At 47.9% G+C, this 23,032-nt stretch overlaps 1 protein-coding gene across 16 annotated transcripts in view; it reads left to right on the top strand.

The window, feature by feature from the left end:
• Window positions 1-23,032, top strand: part of ABCC13 (multidrug resistance-associated protein 11) — a 187,719-nt gene that overhangs the window by 68,350 nt on the left and 96,337 nt on the right. For 14 of the 16 annotated variants that reach the window (XR_015186743.1, XM_086502646.1, XM_086502652.1 and 11 more), the window contains 6 exons: window positions 3,002-3,074; window positions 3,379-3,624; window positions 3,902-3,971; window positions 4,075-4,141; window positions 4,236-4,323; window positions 4,413-4,531. Coding sequence is in view for 15 of the 16 variants with exons in the window: in XM_086502646.1 (XP_086358772.1) it covers window positions 3,002-3,074; window positions 3,379-3,624; window positions 3,902-3,971; window positions 4,075-4,141; window positions 4,236-4,323; window positions 4,413-4,531 (663 nt within the window). In the remaining variant the exon portion in view is untranslated. The remainder of the gene's footprint in view (window positions 1-3,001; window positions 3,075-3,378; window positions 3,625-3,901; window positions 3,972-4,074; window positions 4,142-4,235; window positions 4,324-4,412; window positions 4,532-23,032) is intronic. The other 2 variants (XM_086502657.1, XM_086502658.1) reach the window with 1 other exon arrangement.

Below are 23,032 nucleotides of genomic sequence, written 5' to 3' on the forward strand. Positions count from 1 at the left end.
TCTAGTGGACACCATGGCTAGATCACCACCACCTCAGTTTGGAGATAGGCTTAGCTAGATTGGGATATCCGCTCGCCACTGGTGGCTTTCTAGGGGATATACAAGTGTGGTTGGAGTCATGATCATCATCATCTACTTTGTATGGTTGAGCGTTTCGAGTCTGCTCCTGAGTTCACGTACAGCTTGTTTGCACCACCCTACACATTTGAACCTCGACACCCCATTGTACTCGTGAGTTCTGGGCTTGGAGCTGAGTGTGCTGCCATGCCAAACTCTGTACTGGTTCATTTGAGTTAGTCGAGTCTCATGCTGTTAAGGTTTTACTGTTTAGTCGCTATGTTTGCTATGTTATTCATTGTCTACACTGTTTGCATGCTGTTGGAGTGAGACTTCACGCACATTGCATTGAGGAGCACACACTATAGAGAGCACGGCACGTTATCTCCGCTACAGAATTCTTCCCCGCCAGGATTTGGAGATAGGCACGGCTGGAGTGCTAGGGGTATTTGAGTTATCTTCTGGCTGCCTTTTTGTATATATGCTCATATTTGCTTAGTCTTGGTATGCTGTTAGGTGATTCTATGAGTCTTGAGTCTTGAGTCGAGCGTCGTATGCTCAGTCTAGCAACATACATCTTCACCCTCGCTGCACAATTGAGCCTTGACACCCCCATTGTACCCGTGAGTCCTGGGCTTGGAGCTGAGCGTGCTGCAAGCCAGAGTTTGTACTGGTTCACATGAGTTATTTGAGTCCCATGCTGTTTAGAGTCTACTGTCGAGTCATTTGAGTTTCCTCTGTTGTTCATTGTTTATGCTTATCATTATGTTGGAGTGAGGTTTTACGCACATTTAACTGAGGAGCACCGACGGTAGAGAGAACGATACATTATTCTTGCTATAGGTGCTCTCATTTTTGGCCCGTCTGGTGGGACCTCGACGAAAATCTCACTCCGGTACATTGTACTGGTCGAAGGCCTAACTGGGTTTGGTCTTTTGCCTTGGTCTTGGTCTAGTGAACCAGTCTAGCTGGTCTAACTTGTTCGGCTTGTCTACTTGGTTCACTCGCCATGGTCTAGTCAGTGAGTCTAGCTGGTCTAACTGGTTCGGCTGGTCTACCTGCTTCACCGGCCCTCGTCTAGTCAGCAAGTCTAACTGGTCTAGTTGGTCGAGTACAGTCGACCATCTCCCCTAGTCTCGCATGTCTAGTCCGTGTCAAGTTCACTGGTGAGGTCGAGTCTAGCCCAGTGGGTTTAGAGTTCATGGTTCTTCTTGCCTAAGAGATTGGGTGGGTTTGTTGCTCGTGCATGACACATACAAGTTAGTCTAAAGATCGACAAAGCCCACTTCGAGCCCTCTAAAGTACTACCATCAAAAGGGCCAGCCTTTTGTGCCAAGTAGAAGTCCACCAGCTATGCTACCCCTACCCCCCCAAGCATCTACCTCCGCTCCTTATGCACTTTCCCCAATTGTGTTACAGCAGGCTCTTGAGCAACAAGCTCTTGAGCAAACAGCCATGGAGGAGTTGACCAATGTTTTGGCTAAGGTGAACATCAAGTTTCCGACTTTCAAAGGACTCTCCACCGAGGATGCAGATGACCACGCTAGAAGGTTGGTATCCCTCTGTAGAGGACGGGGCCTAAATAGAGAAGATGCCTTTTTTGTGCCACTTGGCGCGATTACAAGCATTTTCCCGTTTCGGGGTTTCCGCCTAAAAATCTCCCGACTAGTTGCTCAGTTGACTTTGCGGCAGAGTTGTAAAATGTTCCCCTTGTCATAGCGAAGGTAATGACGCGAACAAATTTCATGGCCCATAATAGCAGTCTCGTAATTTTTAGGAGATGCTTCCGTTGGGCTCCTACTAGTCTTCTGACCATCTATCCCCATTGGGACCGCATCCAAAAATGCAATGTGGCCCAACTGTCGGTTACTTTTCTTTGGTGATCCCACCTTGGCTTTGTGCCTTTATTGAGTTCACTTCCTAGTATCCACCAACTTGCTAAGTGCGACGGGGGGACCTACATGCTCTTGAATTGAGCCTAGACACCCTCTTACTATACGAATTCCAGTGCCGACCCACTTCCCGTCTGCGGGTGAAACTACCGTTCACATTGGCCATACAATGTCCAACCATTTGCAACTTCAAAAAGAGGGTCTCAAAAAAGTTCACTTCCTAGTATCCACCAACTTGCTAAGTGCGACGGGGGGACCTACATGATCTTGAATTGAGCCTAGACACCCTCTTACTGTACGAATTCCAGTGCCGACCCACTTCCCGTCTGCGGGTGAAACTACCATTCACATTGGCCATACAATGTCCAACCATTTGCAACTTCAAAAAGAGGGTCTCAAAAATAAAACAAAAATCATTGGAAAGAAATTAACAACTAAGGTTAGCAGTTGCCACGTCCTCGTGACAGAAACGACGCCCAATGAGCTATAGGTCGATTATCTTTCTCACCTCCGCAAGAAGGTGGGCGTGGAGGAGGTTACACACCTCGCCTTTGCTGGAGTGGATGCTGATAATCTTGCAGATGACAAAGGTGGCTTGAAGGCGCTCCACCACTTCTGCAAGGCTCACTTGCTTTCTTGGCGATAGAGCAAGTCAGATGGTGGGCTCTGCATGGCCGGGCGGGGGGGGGTGAGGGCTAGGGGGTGGGGGAGAAGGAGGAGTGCGAGGGGGAAGGAAGGCGAGGGCGGACAGCAGCAGCGAGCTTGAACAGTTCAGAACTGATAATTTTTTGGTTTCTCTCAAGCTGTACACAAAATAAAAGCTCAGGAATTTCCTTGATTTAGTCTGTTTTCGTTGGACTCGCTATGATTTACTGAAATTGGTCCTCTGTCTGTTACAATGTTTCACAGTTCTAGCTAACTCATAAAAAAGGATTCTCTGTTTGCATTGTTTACATCATCTTGTATTTTATCTGAGGCTTTCTTTTCAAAAAAATTCATTTGTCATGATCCCAAGAACTTCAAGTCAAATTAACATTTTTGTCTAATTTCAGGGAGTTTCCTCTTCTACATGAGTCTCTTCTTGATACCAAGAATTCACAAAAAGATCATGGCTCATCCTTTATGGTATGTGCCTTTCACAGGCACCTAGATCCAACCGAACGTTCTTGTAGCATACATACAGTTGTAGTTAATAAGGTGGAACAGAGAATAGGTCAAATAAATTTACTTGAGGATGATGTTTAACAGCAATACAGCCATTGAGAGACAACCGGCTTTTGTTGTCTGTCTGACAAGCATGACATGGCATAGCTTGTTTTCCATGGTTTCGCCTGTGAATAGTGCATAAAAGTCTACTTCTTGAATGCCCTTCACTGAGCCAACATTATGTTGTTATTAAGAAGTGACAAGCGGTTTTGAACATTGGCAGGGAAAGTCACTTTGGGAAGTCCTACTTTTTACATGGGTTACACCTCTGATGGACCTTGGTACAACACGGCAGCTAGAATATGATGACTTATTTGCATTACCTGAGAATTTACATCCTCGGACTTGCTCAAAATATGTACTAACATCATGGGCGGAGGAACAAAGACTGAAAGGATACCAGAGCTCTTTATTTCATGCTATCTATCTAGTGTATCGTCAGCAATATTTGTATATTGGCATTGTTAAGGTATTACTCCTCTCATTATAGTTAAGTGTCCATATTATCATTTTGGAAAATTCGCACCCCGCTTGTAAGTGCTCTTTTCCTTAAGTATATTCTTTACTTATCCACCCTCTTCCACATTTTGTCATTCTATTTTTCATCTAAGAAGCTTGTTACTTTTTCTCCAGATCTTAAGAGCATACACATTGAAATTTGGAGTGAAGATTCAAGATTTGATTGACTACCGTCTCTTTGTAAAGCGAGATGATAATAATTGTATATTGTCTTGCCTGATTTTCAGGTGCTGAATGATGCCTCTGGCTTTGCTGGCCCACTACTGCTACATGCAATCGTTGGAAATATGGAAAAAGGTAAAATTTCTGCGCAAAATCTCCGGTTGTCTGGCCTTTCCTGGGTGTTAAAAAACAACAAATGCGTAGTTATATTTTGTTTCTGGATGTTAATACTAAACAGGGTCTATAGAGAATGCACAATTAGCCTACTGGTGTGCTATTGGCATCGGCATTATGTCTGCATTACGGTAACACAAATTTGAAGCTTCACATGGCTTGATTTACAATGAGTAATTGTGTGTTTGTTCTCTCATACATATTCAAGTGTCCACTGTCCTTCAGAGCATTCTTGGGAACACAATACACTTTCTTGGTCGCCAAACTTAAGTTACAACTGCGAGCAAGCATTATCATGCTTATTTACCACAGAGTACAAGAGCTTTTCATAATGCAATGAAGAGTAAGTTGGAAAATATGTTGCAACTGATTCTGTGCTCTTCATTAAATGTGATGAATCAGGCTTTACATGTGAGCTTATCAGATCGGAGCAGCTTCTCTAATGGCGAGATACAAACTTTAATGTCAGTGGATGCAGAACGCATTGTTAACTTATGTGGTAGCTTGCATGAGCTTTGGAGGTAAAAAGCATTTATTGTGAAGTCTTGTCAACTATTTTGTTTATATAGATAGGACTAAGGAGTGCAGATATAGTGACCATCATAGTTGTCAGCATGGACATATGGGTGGTGAGACATGGAGAGGCCACTTATCTTCATGATCTCGAGGATCATCAAGGCTAAGGCCTTGACTCCCCATGCAATCATCTGAGTAGAGCTGGCTGCCCCTCCTTTGGTGGTGGAGGCTCTAATGATATTAGTGGCATTCATACACAGCTAATAGAGAGCTCCCACAGATTGTTATGCTTGGCTGGATTTGTAGTCCTCATGGCACTTGACAACACAGAGAGATACATCATGTTGGTATGCATAGATGGCAGCTTGGTTTGAGCTACATGGTTTCTCTATGGACAGGCTCCCCCCCTTTCAGTAGACTATAGATGCACCTCTATTGTAGCTTTGTGGACTTCCGCAAAGCATTTGACATAGTACCCAGAGGTAGATTGATGCGCAGATTACAGGAGATGGGAGTACCCACAAAGCTCATTTGGAGGATCATGGCGTTGTATAGATCAGTGGTAGGGCATGTACGCACCTCAGAGGGTCTATCTACACCGGTTCACTCCACTATTGGAGTGAAGCAGGGCTGCCCGCTCTATTTGGTATGTATGTGGATGAGGTTTCTGACTACATTGAGAGAGATGGTGATAGAGGTGCACTGCTGTCAGGGACATGGATTTCGCTATTGTTATATGCTGATGATATTGTGTTGATCTCAGACTCTCCGGAGGGGATGCAACGTCACTTGGAAGCGTTGCATAGGTTTGCCCATGAAAGTGGCTTGTCTGTCAACCTTGGTAAAACCAAGGTCATGGTATTTAATACCACCCCACAGTGGATCAGGAGGTCAGCACCCGCATTCGCATATGGCCAGGAGACAGTGGAATATACAGATGCTTACACTTACCTTGGAGTGGTTTTTAGTGGACCAGCATTTTCTTTGAGGAGAGCAGCAGAGACTAGATTGACCAGAGCCCATTCGGCATTGGGGAGATTGGAGAGGATGTGTTCACATGTTCAGTTTCAGGAGCCTCGGATGAAGCTCTGGCTCTTTGACACTTTGGTGGCTTGTGTATTGCTCTATGGAGCTGAGATATGGGGGCCTTCATTGGATCATCACGGGAGAACAGGTCGCATTGATGGATGGGGGAACATGGAGAAGCCTCTGGTCTCTATGATCTCTCGACTCATTAGAGCCAAGGCTTCAGTACCACGTGCCATTATCCGAGCAGAGCTAGCTGCCCCCCCACTAGTAGTTGAGGCGCTCACCAAATCTGTTTCCTTCATACACCGCTTGTGGGAACTTCCCAGAGATAGATACGCCCACCTGGCACTTGAGTCCTCTCGACAGTTAGCCAGGCAGGGAGACACAACATGTTGGTATGGGGAGATGACGTCATGGTTCGAGGCACATGGGTTCAGTAGAGACAGATTGCCCCCCTTCCAGTATTCACTGGATGCACCCTCTCTGGATGCACCCTCTCTGACTCTTACACAGTCCAAGACCACCAGGCTCTTCCGCCAGGACCTGACTCAGCTAGACACCAGGAGGACATGGGTACAGCCAGCACAGGAGCTGAGCACGAAGATTGCTTTCTACAGTGAGCATCTTCTCCAGGTTACGGCGGACGGTTTTGTGACGAGGCCCAGATACATGGACACCCACTTGTCTCATGGGATACGGTGTGCCATTGGCCAGATATGCACATCCTCACACCAGCTTCGGATCGAGACTGGGAGATACAGCGGAGTGCCAGTAGAGGTTCAGGACATGCACCTTGTGTGACATGGAGCCTGAGACATGTGCCATTGCCCCATCTACTACGGGATACGAGGCCGCTTCCACTGCTTGTTCAGAGAGGGCTTTGGACCACTCTCCAGAGTCATGAGGTACGAGGATCAGAGATGCCTGGGTTTGTTCCAAGTCGAGCTGCGCAGACAGAGAGAGCCTGATGAGAGGAGAGGCTAGCGAGTCTCAGAGACACATCACACACTTCTTTAGATCAGACACTGGACACCCAGAGGAGCTACTACCACAACAGATCATGTCGCCTTACACCAAAGACACATTGATCGATCGAGTGACTGAGCTGGGGAGATCCAGATGCCCACGACAGCAGAGGACTACACAACATCGACGGAGGCTACATCAGAGGATTCGGATCACTTTGGCCAGAAATGCACGATGCCCGGTCAGACTACTGTCCATGGAGGAGATTGATGAGATCCGTTGGCGATCGATGCTGGATTTCTTGCGACTTGTGATTTAGCTATCCCAGCTAGCTGCTTAGCTCACACCTACCAGTTTAGGATCCCATAGTGCTTTTATTTTATCATTTTATCATTTCATTTTGTTACTTTGACTTTGTATCAGATTCACCACATTGTAACGCTTTGGTCTCATAGGTCATTTTGGCCTTTTAAAGACGTTAATATAACATTTCATTTCATTTCTCTTTCTCTCTCTCTCTCTCTCTCTCTCTCTCTCTCTCTCTCTCTCTCTCTCTCTGGCTCGCACTTGCTCTTTGATTGAGTTTAGTTCTTCTATTACTGAGGGTTGCAGTTCTCCCTCCTCAAGTGTGTTTCGTGATTGTGCCTCTGCGAGCGCCTTCTTGAGTGACGCAATCTCTTCGTCTTGGGCAAACACACGATCTTCGAGTATTTTTATTTTGCCTAGCAGGTTGCGGTTGATCTTGTTAATAGTTTCTGTCATTTCTTCTTTACATTTTTGCATCTTCTAAAGCATCTGGTTTATCATTCTGCTTCCTCATGATTGGTCGCCGCCAAAAACGAGGGGATTGCGACGGTAAAAAGGGGACCACACTATACGCACAAGCACTTCCGCACTATGCATACATGCTTACCCACATTAAGCATACATTCGCACTCTTTGCACTTTCAAATCGTCAATTTATGAATTTTCTGAGTTTTCTGCTGAACCTGCAATTTCTGAATTTCCTGCATTTCCTGCATGCTGAAAAATTCTGAAATCACACACCCCTACAGATACAATCTCCTATAATAGATGCAGTCGAATGCTCGTGTTTGCTCTATGCTGCCACTGTTTTGAAAGCTAACCATAGCAGGTGAGTGCTGATGAGATTGCTGAGGGGGGGGCCTGCGTGAGTCTGTAGACCTGCGCAAAGGGGGGTCAGGAGATCAGTGCCCGCATTACATACGGCCAGGAGATAGTGGAGTATACAGATGCTTACACTTACCTTGGAGTGGTTTTTAGTGGACCAGCATTTTGACTGAGGAGAGCAGCAAAGACTAGATTGGCCAGAGCCCATGCAGCATTGGGCAGATTGGAGAGGATATGCTCACAGGTTCAGTTTCAGGAGCCTCGGAGGAAGCTCTCGCTATTTGACACTTTAGTGGCGTCTGCATTGCTCTATGGAGCTGAGATATGGGGACCTTCATTGGATCATCACGGGAGGACAGGTCGCACTGATGGGTGGGGGGACGTGGAGAAACCTCTGGTCTCTATGATCTCGCGGCTCATTAGAGCCAAGGCTTCAGTACCACGTGCCATTATCCGAGCAGAGCTAGCTGCTCCCCCACTGTCGAGACGCTTACCAGATCTGTCTCCTTCATACACCGCATGTGGGAACTTCCGAGAGACAGATATGCCCGCCTTGCACTTGAGTCCTCTCGACAGTTAGCCATGCTGGGAGATACATCATGCTGGTATGGTGAAATGACATCATGGTTTCAGGCGCATGGGTTTAGCATAGACAGATTGCCTCCCTTCCAGTATTCATTAGAGGCACCCTCTCTGACTCTTACACAGTCCGAGATCACCAGGCTCATCCGACAGGACCTGGCTCAGCTAGACATTAGGAGGACATGGATACAGCCAGCACAGGAGCTGGGCACGAAGATGGCTTTCTACAGAGAGCATCTTCTCTAGCTTACAGAGGACGGTTTTGTGACTAGGCCCAGATACATGGACACTCACTTGTCTCATGGGATACGATGTGCTATTGGCCAGATACGCACATCTTCACACCAGCTGCGGACCGAGACTGGGAGATACAATGGAGTACCAACAGAGGCCAGGACATGCCCCGTGTGTGGCATAGAGCCAGAGACAGAGTTGCACTACACATGCCACTGCCCCATCTACTACGAGATACGAGGCCGCTTCCACTGCTTGTTTAGAGAGGGCTTTGGACCACTCTCCAGAGTCATGCAGTACGAGGATAAGAGATGCTTGGGTTTGTTTCTACTCGAGCTACGCCGACACAGAGAGAGCCTGATGAGAGGAGAGGCTAGCCAGTCTCAGAGACACATCACAGACTTCTTTAGAGTAGACACTGGACACCCGGAGGAGCTACTACCACAGCAGAGCTTGTCGCCTCACACCAGAGGTACACTGATCGACCGGGCAATCGAGCTGGGGAGATCGAGACGCCCACGATTGCGGAGGACTACACAGCACCTATGGAGGCTGCATCAAAGGATTCGGATCACTTTGGCCCGACATGCACGACGCCCGGTCAGACTTCTGACCATGGAGGAGATTGATGAGATCCGCTAGCGACCGATGCTGGATCTCTTGTGATTTAGCTACCCCAGCTAGCTGCTCTGCCCCGTTCACACCTAGCAGTCCAGGATTCCACACTATATTTGTTTTGTCATTTTGTTACTCTGACTTTGTATCTGATCCACCACATTGTAACTTTCTGGTCTCATAGGTCACTTTGGCCTTTTGAAGACGTTAATATAACATTTCATTTCTCTCTCCAGCAAAGGATCAGAGGCATTCTAGCACGACACCAAAGTGTCATTGAGGGCCTATTCTACATTTCACATTTCACATTTCACACTTCATTTTCATTTTCACATTTTACATTCAGTACTTTTTTGTACTTGTACTTCAGGCATTGCATTAGATTCACCACTTTGTATCTGATGGTCTCATAGGTCATTTTGGCCTTTTGAAGACGTTAATATACCATATCATATCATATCTCCCTCCCTCTCTCCCTCTCTTACACAGAGGGAGGTCACTAGACTTATACGACATGATATGTTTCAGTTGGATACCCGGAGGAGATATATACAGCCTATACAGGAGCTGGGCACGAAGACGACTACATACAAAGACATTTCTCTAGCTCATAGAGGATGGGCTCTTATCTAGGGCTACCTACATGAACACTCACCTGTACCACGGCTTACGATGTGCTATTGGACAAATTCAGACATCACCACAGTAATTGGACGTTGAGGCTAACTAATTTTGAGGTATCTCAGCTGAGGCCAAGTTGTGCAAGTTGTGTAAGAGAGAGCCACAGACAGAGCTCCACTACATATGCCATTGTACAACATATTATGAGATACGTGGCCACTTTCAGTGCCTCTATAGAGAGGGTTTTGGGCCTCTAGCAGATACCAGGATCAAAGACGTCTTGGACCTATCTACTAGAGATTCAGTGATATGAAGGAGGGTTATGCAAACTCTCACCATGGAGGACATCGACATGATCATGCAGCGACTGTAGCAGGCTACAGTGTCACTTTCACAGGACACACAGTTAGTATAGTTGGTCTGGTCTGCTTCACACTGGATGGAGGGCTGGGCAGCGACACGTGGTAGGGATACGACGGTGGTTCTAGTGGATATCGTGGCCAGGTCACCACCACCACTCAATTTGGAGATTGGCTTAGGTGGCTCACATTTATGAGCCATTGGTGGATTATCTTCTTCATATATGGTCCAACGTCGTCGTCTAAGAGTGAGTCCATACACAGCACGTCTTCACCATCCCTGCACATCTGAGCCTCGACATCCCATTGTACCTATGAGTCCGGGGCTAGAGCTGAGTGTGCTGCCACGCCAGAGTCTATCTCGGTTCTTTGAGATAGTCGAGTCATATGTTCTGGTCTGCTGTTGTGTCTCTGTAAGCTCAGTTGTTATCTATTGTCCCTTTGTTTTCAGTTTTTTTTGAGTGAGATTGTCACGCACATTGCATTGAGGAGCACCCATTGTAGAGAGCACGATACACTATCTGCACTACAGGTGCTCTCATTTGGCGATCACGGTGGGACCTCAACTAAAGTCTCTCTCTTTGTTGAGGTACAAATCGTGAAGCTAGTTGGTTTTTACCTAGCTTCGCCTACTTTGCCTGGCACTGTGTAGCGTGCTGGTCTGGTCCTCTCTCGCCCTGGTCCAACTAGCTCTTGCCCTGGTCCACAACCAACCCTCGTCCCTGGTGTAGTCCTTCCTGTCCTGGTCTAGTTCCTCCTCGTCGTGGTCCAGTCCTTCCCTGGTCCCTGATCTAGTCACTCGCCTGGTCTAGTAGAGTCTAGACCTGTGTTCAGCCAGTTAAGGGTCTTCTTGCCCAAAGTTTGGTTGGGTTGGTGGTCACTGCATGACACATACAAGGCGGTCATTTGAGCGTCAAAGCGCACTTTGAAGTCCTCTGAAGTACTACAACAGAAGGCGTCTACCCTTGGTACCTGGTAGAAGTCCACCAACCTCATCTCCCATACCTCCACATACAGCCTCATCCATTCCTCCATCAAGTTCAGCATCTTCCAGGTCACCTTCCCCAGTGAAGCTCTCCCCCATTTTGTTACAGCAAGCTATTGAGCAACAGATTCCTGAGCAAGAAGCCATGGAGCCGTTGACCAGTGTTTTGGCCAAGGTAAACATCAAGTTTCCTACCTTCAAGGGACTCTCCTCAGAAGATGCAGACGACCATGCAAGGAGGTTTGTATCTCTCTGTAGAGGTCGTGGTCTTAATAGAGAAGATGCTTATTTGGTACTCTTTCTCTCTACCTTGGATGGCTTAGCAGATAAATGGTACAGTCCGTTTGCAGAGAACCATTTTGCAACTTGGGCAACTTTACGACAACAATTCTGTGCAGCATTCAGGCCAGGTGACTACCAAAGTTTTGGATGAGTTGGCCAACATGGTGCTCGAGCCATAGGAGACTTTTGCAGAACTCATGACTAAAACCAAGTCTCTGGTTGCCAAGCCTTCTCAACCACCAGGTGAGTTCATGGTCAAGGAATCGGTAGAGAAGGCTCTTCCAAAGACTTCTCAGCAAAAACTAAGAGAGAATCTCCGACCTGATGCCACCTTGGAGGAGTTTGTTGCGGCTGCTACTAGGATAGAGGGGGCAAGGAAGCTGTTTACAAACTCTTCTCAGGTAGAAACTGCCTCTGTACTCTTGGAGAGTCCTGCTGACCCTTTGACTTCTTTACGGAGGGAACTTTAAGCCCTAAAACTACAACGCGCTCTTCAAGAGGAGAAATCAATCTCTCTTAAACAGGAGAAGCCCCCACATCACGAGGCTTTGGATCAAATCAAGAGAGAGATAGAAGAGCTTCGGTCTTAGCAGGAGACTAAAGCTATGGTATGGGTGCAGCTCGTGTCGCTCTCCAGGACATCCTCCAAAGGACTGTCCCCTTCGTGCTTATTGCCACTTCTGCGAAAAGTCTGGGCATGAGGACAAGGACTACTACTACCTCAAGGGATTGCGACAAATACAACAAAGTCTTGTTCCTACTCTTCAACAAGGGCCAGCACCTTCATCCAATATGGTTTCTCCCTATGGCCATCCACACCACATGCCACCTTTATTGTCAGCCCCTCCTATGCAAGGTATGCAGAGCACTTTTCCTCTCGGAGCTTTTATTACACCCATGCTCCCTCCCCACCTCACAGCTTCTATGCCTCCACCTCCAACTCCATGCACCAGAAGCAAGGACCACCTCCTCTTTCCACTCACCCATTGAATCGGCCCATTTTGTGCTACAGATGCGGGGAATATGGTCATTACCAAAGTAAATGCCCTCTGCCCGAAGGGTCCCCTCCCTGTTGTCATTGCCCTGAAATGAAGGATCACTACAGTAAGGATTGCCCTAAACTTCATGCATCCACGGCTTCGAACCTAAGTCAAAGCCAGAATGAGTTTACCTTTCCCAAGCTCAATCTGATAGCAGTTAGCACCGTTCCTCAGCCGCCCCCTACTACCCACGTGGTTACCCCTCAAAATAAGTTGCAATTGGTAGAGGAGCCATCGGGTGTTCTCACTCGGGCCCAGAGAGCTGCTCTCGGTCTTAGTATTTCAACACGTTCAACTCTCCCACACATTCTTCCAACAGTGGATACCCTGCCGTCAGCTGCTGACAAGTCATCACCCAGTGGCAAGCAAGAATCCAAATCTTTGCTCTCCAATCTTGATGAAGCTTTCTTGGAAGCAATTTCCGATCTACAGAAGATCAAGGTACCCGAGAACCACTGGTAGAACAAGAAAATCTTACAGCGGAGACAGTCTTGTAGAACACCTTCCAACAAGTGTCCCTCTATGACATGCTGCGACTAGATGCGAGTTTTAGAAGTGACACCCTTGCTGTTATTCAGTCACTTTACCCCAGAGCAAGTCCTAGTGGCGGGCACCTCCCAATGCGACCATCAAAGTCCTATATGATATCCAATCCAGCTGCTCCCCTCACTGATTATAGAAGCCCTCGCCTGACAGTGTCCGTCTTGGGGCAACAATTTACAGGATTAATTGTGGATCTGGCATCAATATGATGCCTGAGTTCATTATGATGGCTTTAGGCCTGCAGCCTACTCAACCTGCCCCTTTCACAGTAACATTGGCCGGGGACAGTATGCCCTGTGGGCATAGTGGAAGAGGTGCCTCTGCAGGTACAAGATTTCACTTTTAGTTTGGATTTTGTTGTGGTTGGTCTTCCAGAGGTAGAGGGTGGATTTCCCTTGCTCATCGGCAGACCATGGCTGCGACACACTAAAGCACTTCATGATTGGGGAAACGATGCCATGTGGATACATACTCCTGGCTCCCCGATGCAACCAATTCGCCTAGAAGGAGGCATGGATTCTGTCGTGCAACATAGTTCTTTGTCCCTAGCAACCAGCCTCGAATTGGAACAGCCTACTCCACCGGACGGTCAGATGAGGATCTGTTGGAGTGGTTGGATGCTACCAAATCTATGCCTTGTTATGGAGTCTCTATTCACTCTTGGCCTGAAGTTACACCCTCTTCCAATGTTCCACAGTAACTAAACCTAATGAGCCACCTGAGCCAGCTCAAAGGTTGCAGGTCATAGAGAATACTCTTGATGCGCCCTTGGTGGAAGCCTTTGAATTTGGTGATCCTATGAAGAATCATAGAAGCGGAAAGAAATCCTCTCTACAGGAGTTCACCCCCCTTCACCATCAGCCCGATCAGCCCCTGTGCCTGCTTCTCCGACCAGAACAAAGCTCTCCTCTGTGTCTAGCTTCCTCAAGACCGGATACAACCAAAAGGATGTTGCTTTCAAGTTTTATGAATTCCCTGCTCATGAGAGCTATTTTGCTCATGATACCTCCTCATGCTCTCCATCAACTGCTGCGCTCTGTAGCATCTCCTCTTTCAACTAGTGGACCACGGAATTCGTCTACAGTGGAACACGAGCTCTTCCGGATATACCTTGCATTGAAGATGAATGTTTGTTGTCTCCTATCCCCTCTCTTCCAGCTATACCTTGCATTGAAGATGAATGTTTGCTGTCTCCTATCCCCTCGACCCTACCCTTCCCCTCGCACTCACTCGCCCTCTGTCCACTCACGCTCACCCCCTATCTTGCCCTCGCCCCTCCCCCTTTACTGCTCTCGCCCCCCTACCCACCCCTCGCCCTTACCTACCTAGCCCTCGCCCCTACCCTTTTCCCCCTCGCCCCTACCCACCCCCTACCTACCTAGGCCTCGCCCCTACCCACCCCCACCTAGCCCTCGCCCCTACCCCCTACTCACCCCTCGCCCCTACCCACTTCCCCCTCGCCCCTACCCACCCCCTCCCACCCCTCGCCCCTATCTAGCTTCCCCTCGCCCCTACCCACCCAGTCTCTCCGTCGCCCCTACCCTTTCCCCCTCTCACCCCTATCTAGCCCTCCCCACCCCTCCCAGCCTCAGCCTGTGCTAGTTCTTTCCCCACCCCGCTGATCAGCCCCTTAGCAAGTTACCAATCCCCTCCTATTCCTCAATCGACTCCCCTGAAGTGTGCACTTCAGGAGCATTTTGGCTATTTCCTTGTGGCTTTCAAGCATTCACTTGGTTGCCATCCCGTTGTTGTAAGTGCTTTTCGTTCTGCCATCACGATGGAGCTTAACCTTAATTGTGATATTACTCGAGCTTCTGGTCATCCTCTTTTCGAGCAACTTCATCTGCAAGCGTGGACTAGGTCATTTTCCTCTCACTATGGTTATGGAGAATAAAGATGCGCTGGATGCAAACCGAGCATATCTCTTTGCTGTGGAGCCTTAGTCTGTTTTGCCAATTGGGATTCTTAGACTATGCAATCATACTGGGTTCCTGTCTATTCAAAGGCCTAAGGTGTTTGCAAGCAGTGCAGTGTTTTTAACTCCACTTTTGAGGCATGTAAGGTCATGGTTGGGCAGAGCACCTGCTTCAAGAAGGACGTGCAGATGCAAACCTAGTGGTTTTCTTTCAAGTTTTTTTAGTATTTCTTCTCACCGGGACGGTGAGCAGTCTTGTGGTGGGCAATCTGTAGTAGCAGGCTACAGTGTCACTTTCAAGGGACACACAGTTAGTACAGTTGTCTGGTCTGGTTCACACTGGACAGACTCTCTCGGCTGGCCAGCCACACGTGGCAGGGATACGACGGTGGTTCTAGTGGACATCGTGGCCAGCTCACCACCACCACTCAATATGGAGATTGGCTTAGGTGGCTGGCATTTATGAGCCGTTGGTGGATTATCTTCTTCATATATGGTCCAGCGTCGTCCTCTAAGAGGGAGTCCATACACACAGCACGTCTTCACCATCCCTGCACATCTGAGCCTCGACACCCCCATTGTACCTGTGAGTTCGGGGCTGGAGCTGAGTGTGCTGCCACGCCAGAGTCTGTATCGGTTCTTTGAGATAGTCGAGTCATATGTTCTAGTTTGGTGTTGTGTCTCTGTGAGCTCAGTCGTTATCTATTGTCCCTTTGTTTTCAGTTTGTTTTGAGTGAGATTGTCACGCACATTGCATTGAGGAGCACCCACTGTAGAGAGCATGACACACTATCCGCGCTACAGCGACCGATGCAAACCATCTCCGGATTAAGATGGTCAGGCATGCGAGCAATGGGACAAACAGGTTTTTGGCGGAGGTTTTCTACTCTTGATCACATTCTGATGCCTAGAGCTATTATTGAGGAGGGTAGATCACATGGGAGGAGGATTTCTTGTAGCTTTGTGGATTTTCGCAAAGCATTTGATACAGTGCCTAGAGACAGGTTGATGAGCACATTACAGGAGATGGGGGTACCCACGGAGTTGATCCGGGGGATTATGGCACTCTACAAATCAATTAGAGGTACCCAGAGGGGTTATTTGATGTAGTCCACTCCATTATTTGGGTGAAGCAAGGATACCACTATCTGCGACTCTGGTCTTTGGCATGTATGAGGATGAGGTTCTTGATTACATTGAGAGAGGAGGTGAAAGAGGAGCTCAATTGGCTGGAACATAGATTTAGTTGTTGTTATATGCTGATGATATTGTGCTGATTTCTCATTCCCAAGAGGGGTTGCAATATCATTTAGATGCTTTACATGTGGTTGCCCATGATAATAGGTTGTCTGTCAACCTTGGCAAAACCAAGGTTATGGTATTTAATACCACGACACAGTGGCTTAGGAGATCAACACCCAGATTTCCTTATGGCTAGGAGTCAATGGAGTATACAGATCTCAGAGGCAGAGCACAGTTTTCTTTAAACACCTATTGGGCAGACAGAGGGGCAAAGCACTCAGTAGAGACCAAATATCACCCACACTAGAGGTACATTGTTCGATCGGGCTGTTGAGCTAGGGAGATCCAGACGCCCACGACGAGGGGGGGGAGTACCTCACTGCATCGAGACGGAGACCACTATAGAGGATACAAATCACTTTTGCTAGACATGCGAGATGCCCAGTACGATTACTTACTATGGCGATATTAATGATATTCTACAGCGACCGATGTAGCACATGCTCAGGGAGCACCCAATGCTGGACTCCTTGGACATTGATGTTCATACACTCAGATTGTACTACCCATTGTTTCACTGTCACACATTTTATAGTGCTACACAACTCTGAGCTGCTTAGATTCATGACATTAGCCATTTAGTCTTTATTTTAACTCATTTCATTTTATTTTGTACCCTGACATTGTATCAGATTCATCAGGATTGTACGAGTTTGGTCTCATAGGTCATTTTGGCCTTTTGAAGACGTTCGATATAACATTTCATTTCATTCCCCCCCCCACCCCACCCCACCCTCTTCTTTTTCTTCTATTTGTCTTCCAGGAGATTTCTCTTTTCCACTATAGTGTCATCAGTCTTTGCATATGAACCTATCAATCACGAAAAGATTACAAATTTGACATACGTTCTTGTGTTTACGGAACTACGATTGAATAAACGTACTTCTATCCCTAAGTGGGGAAGTATGAACTGCCATTGACACTATTATGGAACAGATGGAATCTACGTTAGGCACACACAGAGTAAAACATTCATGATGACTTGCATTGAGTGCTATTTTGAAAAATGCTTGAGCATTAGGTATTTTACTCGAAAAGAGCTATCATTTGATTCCCATATTGACGTTTTTGTTATTTGTTTTCCACCGATTCTAGAATGTTCTAGAAGCGTCTAGTCAAGGGCTAGAAGAATCTAAAAGGAGTATTCCAAAAGAAAGACAAGTGTAAAGACACTTGTTACCTGTGTAAAGACACTTGTTAAAGACAAAAGACAACTCAACCTTTTTTCTTTTTACAAAAAGTAAAACACTTGTGCCAAGACACTTGAGACATGTAAGGACACTTGTCAAAGATAATTTATCTTTTTAGACAAGTGGCAAGACACTTGTGGTAATGCTACCACATGACCTCCTTATTCAAGTGCCAAGTTCATCTATAAAAACTGCCTCTTTTTCCCCCATTTTAGAGATCACTTCATTGCTGAAATCACTCTCAAAATCTCAGCCCAAGAAGCCTCTACTCTACCATCACCATTGCCCTCTACATGGTCCCTCTCTCTCTCTCTCTCTCTCTCTCTCTCTCTCTCTCTCTCTCTCTCTCTACATGCTACCTCTCTCTCCCATTCAAGCTTATGTGAGGAAGGAAGACATTGGAGGAGGTGCTGTGATGTGATCGCATGAGGAAGCCATTGCTGAATTTTTCTTTAGAAAATCACTCTCATGCATTCGTTTTGCGAGAGTAAACAACCAATTGCATGACTCATTGGTAGGCCTTTGGGGTGGCACATAGATAGGTGCGTTCTTACAACTCTTGTATGTACTTGTAAGGGCAACACATGCAAATGAGGGAAACCAACAAGATTGTTTTCTTACTTGTTTGATGGTGATTCCATGCTAAAGTTTCGGCCCACACACTTGTAATTATGGAGGAATGAACATATTCCTGTCAAGGGGCCGGGCCATTACGGGTCAACGGTGTGCCTCTCTCTCTCTCTCCGAAGATTGGTCTTTATTCTATGTGCAAAGTGTTAATTGGCAATAATAAGCGTGTGGTGTATCGAAGGAGAGTTTCATATAGCTAGGGTTTCAGTGAGGACTATGCTTTCGTTTTTTGTCATACTTTATGATGAGAGATATCATCATCAATTGTACCTTGTACTTGTCTCATGAGCCATTTTCACCTCAATTGATGTGAATATATCTTTCTTGGTTTCTTTCTTTCTTTCTATCTATGGCAGGGTATTCAAAGTGGATTGTAAACAACGGTGCATCTAATTTGTCCTAAAGCTAAATTTTGGCCTCCAAAGAAGGTTAATCTTTTTTTTCTTTCTTTCTTTCTCTTTCTTTCTTTCTCTTTGATCATAGTCTTTGATATGTTTTTCCAAATACCTATGACACCCCTCGAGTCCAGAGCCACATCTATATCACTTACATCACATCCTTTGATTGGCACATCATAAAAAAAGGACATCGTAGTTTGAGGTATAAAGTCACGTAGGACTTTCTTCATACATTCATCATATGTGCATCTGAATTAGTCGCTCCCTAAGGTAAGGTGCACATCCTTACCAAACCCAAAGGTGTCCTTTTGGTAGTCAAGCCCCTGCTTTCCATTGCTAGTTGGGACTGATCATACCCTGAGAATATATCATCCTTCCTGCAAATGCCTTTGCAAACTCAGCTACAATTGGCCTGGACCCACATATGTAATTATAACCTTGTTCACAGGTTGTATACTCTGATAAAGTCTGTCGCGAAGCTCGTCGAGAAGAAATTGCAGGTACATTGTTGAATCCATAAACATCACTATGCTCTGCCTGTTCTTTGGTAGGACCAGTATGCTTTCAGAAAAGCACAGGATTGGAGCTCTGATACCACTGTGACGGGAGGGCACTATGTGCCAACGGAAAAGAGGAGACGAGACAACTTTAAGCACTTCAAAACAGTTGAACTGTGAGAGAGAGAGAGAGAGAGAGAGAGAGAGAGAGAGAGAGAGAGAGAGAGAGAGAGAGAGAGAGAGAGAGAGAGAGAGAGAGACAGAAAGAAAGAAAGATTTTTAACGTCTATGTCAGGCCGAAATCGGCCTATGAGACAAATCAAATGTACATGGTGTGTATGTCATCCGTCTATCGGAAAGACAAATGAAACAAAACTGAACTGAACTGAATGTAGGTAGTGGGGTATCTGAGGAGGGATGTAGCTCTATCTCTAGGGGTATATGCATGTCTATATGCTCAAGGTAGTACAATCATGAGAATGCAGCAAGCTATCTAGCTCCATCCTGTACTAATGGGGGGATGTAAGATGTGGTACATGGGCGGGTCTGGTGCCAAGGCTACCCGGATGAAAGCTGTCGGGTCGGCCCTCATCTGGGCCACTCGCTCCTCAGTGGCATGGCGCTCCCGGGCTCGGATCTCCTCGATCTGTCGGTGGTGGGAGCTCGCGCCCCTGTAGCCTGTGACTCGTGGTCGTCGTCTAGCTCGGCTCACCTCCGCCTGTGGGAGTGTCACTCCCCTCTGAGTGTCTGGTGAGGGAGGGGCGGCAATCCTCTGAAAGAAGTCTGTGAGCTGCGACTGTCTCCCCTCTGTCTGTGTAGCTGTGTGTGGCTGTAGTAGTGTGTCCCGATGGCTCTGTATCTCTAGTAAGAACCGTCCGAGCTGTCTCTGATCTCGAGAGTCCATGATCTCTCGGAGAGTGGGCTGTCCTCTGAATAAGGCCTCATACTTGCCTCTGATCTCAGTGTATGCTCTGCATCTACATACAAAGTGCTCCTCACTCTCCACCTCCTCTGTGCAGGCTCTGTAGACTCGCTCCTCCCTGGGAACACCAGTATGTCTCCCGATCTCAATCTCTAACCTGTGTGAAGCCACTCTCAGCTGACCAATCGCCACCCGTGAGCTATGTGGCATATATGTGTCCATGTAGCGTGGTCTCTGTATGAACCCCCCAGACAATATGGTGAGAAACTGGTCTCTGTAATCTGACATCCTCGTCCCCAAGCCAGGTGACTCCCAGACTCTCCTAGTGTATAGCTGCCACAGATCCTGTCTCAATACCAAGTTCCTCTCACTGCGAGAGAGGTGAACATATGGTGAGTGGGGGTCGTACTGGAATGGTGGTAGGCTCTCCATGTCAAGACCGTGTCCCTCAAACCATGCTCTGACCTGTGAGTACCATGCTCTCTCATGCCCACTCTCTTATAGCTGTATAGCTGCCTCAAATGCTCTACGAGTAAGTCTGTCAGGAGGTAGCTCTCTCATCCTCTGGATGAAGCAGACTGTCTGGAATAGTGCCTCTACCACCATAGGTGGTGTGGCGAGCTCGGCTCTAATAATGTCATGTGGCACTGTCTTCTTGCTGTGGAGCAAGCGTGAGATCATACATACCTGTGGCCTCTCAAGCTGTGTCCATTGGTCAGCTGTCAATCCCGGTGCCCATACTGCCGCCGAGTACATCAAGGCCGGGGTGACTAAGGTGTCGAAAAGCCACCCCTTCGTGCGGGGTTCCTGAAAGTGTGCCTGGTGGCATCTCCGCTCTAGCATGGCCAGAGCTGCATATCCTCGGGTGAGCCTGTCAGCAGCAGCCTGCCTCATAGTGAAGGGTCCTGGTAGGCTGGTGAATGTGATGCCAAGGTAGACATAGGAGGTGACTACATCAACCTGTCCTCCTGCTGCTGTGAAGGTGGCAGCGCTCCTCACTGCACTGGATGTGTGAAAGATCATAACCTTGGTTTTGCCAAGGTTCACAGTCAACCCCCTGTGTGTGCTGAATTCGTCCAAGGCCTCAAGATGGCGTTGCAAGTCCTCGGGTGACTCTGAAATCAACACAATATCATCAGCATATAACATGCTGTGGACCGGAGTACCTGCCAAGTCGCTCCCCTCTCCTCTTGCTCGCAGTATGTAGTCGGAGATCTCGTCGATGTAGAGCCCAAAGAGTTCGTCTGAAACCTGCCTGGCTTGGAGCTCGTAAACCCTCGATCTCTGCGTAGCAGCTGAGCTGTGCCTCAAGTACTGCTCCATATAGCTTGGCCATCGTGTGGCCAATCATGATGGTCCTGTAGTTCCCTGGGTCCAGGGTGTCGCCAGATTTGTGGATAGGCACTATGGTGTGCTGTGTCCACTCCTCTGGGAAGCCCTCCCCTATAGCCCGGTTGAAGACATGTGCAATCAACGGGGCTATAGTGGAGGCCGCATAAATGATGTGCTCACTCTGTAATCCAGTATGGTCAGCTGATCGTCTGTGCTGCATGCGGCGTATGGTCCTCTCTACCATCTCTACTGTAAAGAAGGAGGAGCACGTGGGGCGTGGCTCGTGTGGCTGTGGGATAGGAGGCTGCCCTGGCACCTCGTAAAGTCGCTCTGCATAATCATGCCATATCTGTGGATCCTCAATAGCTGTAGTCGGACGTGGCTCGCGCAGGGTGCGCCATGCCGTCGCGCTATCCATGCTCATGAATAGGCGGTATAGCTCAAGCTCCTGTGCCTCTTTGAATGCTCGCCGCTTTTGGCGTGTCAGCGTCTTCATATGCCGTCTGGCCTCTCTCTCTGTGATCTCTCCTAAGGCTCGCCGTGCACGGAGGCGTCGGTATAGCTCTCTGCACTCATCATCATACCAACGGTTCTGAGGCATAGTCCCGGGGGGGGGAGTGCGTCCTGTGTGAGTGGTGTGTGGAAAAGAGCTAATAGCTGAAGTGTGGAGAACGGAAGAGATATGTGATGTGAGAACTGAGAGTGGTGTGGATGGGTGGAGGAGGCATAGGCCATGCTCGACCTCGGCCGAGTAAAGAGAGGCTGGTGGTGTGTGGAGTGTGTGTTGTGGAGCTGTGTGGGATGGTATCTCCGGTGATGGAGAAAGAGAGGTATGTGTGGTCGGCTCCAATGGGTATGAGTGGAATGGTGAAGGATGTGATAAGGTGTGTAGCCTCCCTGGGTCCCAGAATATAGTCGACTGTACTCCCCCCTCCCTCTGCAACTCCATGTGGCATACAAGTCAGGCCCCCTGAGGTGGGCCACTGGACCATCCCGCTATAAATAACGAGACGGTGCTGGGAGCCAAGTCGAAGTAGATGTCGTCCGTAGGCTGTGACTGGAGCTCTGTCTGCTGTATCTCTCATAGTAGCCTCCTCATCTAGAGTGTGTAGTGCCTCTGGGTCCTCGTGGTCATATGCCTCACACTGCTCACTGTGCGTACGAGCATTGAAGTCTCCCATAAGGAAGACTTCACCCAGTGTGGAGTACTCCATAATCTCCTCCGTGAGGCATGCGTACGGTGACTCCTGCTCAATAGGGGCGAATCTGGAGCCTGTGGGAGCAAAGTAGCAAAGGGCAATGTAGACGATCCTGTCTCGTGAGAGCTCGAGGCGAATCCACATGTAGCGGGCCTGTGGGTCCCGGGCCACAATCTGTAGTCTGCTGTGAAGCCCCTGTCTAAAGAGTATGGCCACTCCTCCTGAGCCGCGAGTGGTGTGCTGGCGCATACATCCTCGATGTAGAGACTCCCACTGGAATCCATGTATCCGTGGTAACCCTCTCTCTGGGCTCTCGTGTGTCTCTGTAAGTAGAATGATGTCTCGACCTCTCATCACCTCCTCAAGTCTCTCTGGGTGTGTCCATAGGTCTCCATTGCAATTCCAAACCGTGACATGAATCTCCTCGTGTGTCCCACAAGCCGCGAGTCCCTATGCGATGGTCTTGCCATCAATGATAACCCTACCATCTCTATATACTGCCTTCTTCCCTTCTTTGCGGGCTTGGTGGACTCTAGGCATGCACGCGCGACGGTGATCTTGTTGCATCTTTGTGAGGTCATCATCAAGATAAATCGGGGGGCCTTCTAGCCCTCTCAAGATGACCCTCTCTCGGAGGAAAGAAGTTCGAGACTCCTCGGAGGCGAATTGGAGGATGAGAGCTCTCTTCTTTGGATCTTTGCCGGCTCTCCAAACTTTGGAGAAAGGGATCTCTT

Source organism: Adiantum capillus-veneris, chromosome 27 (genome assembly GCF_014529385.1).
Source record: "Adiantum capillus-veneris isolate H3 chromosome 27, ASM1452938v2, whole genome shotgun sequence".
NCBI lineage: Eukaryota > Viridiplantae > Streptophyta > Polypodiopsida > Polypodiales > Pteridaceae > Adiantum > Adiantum capillus-veneris.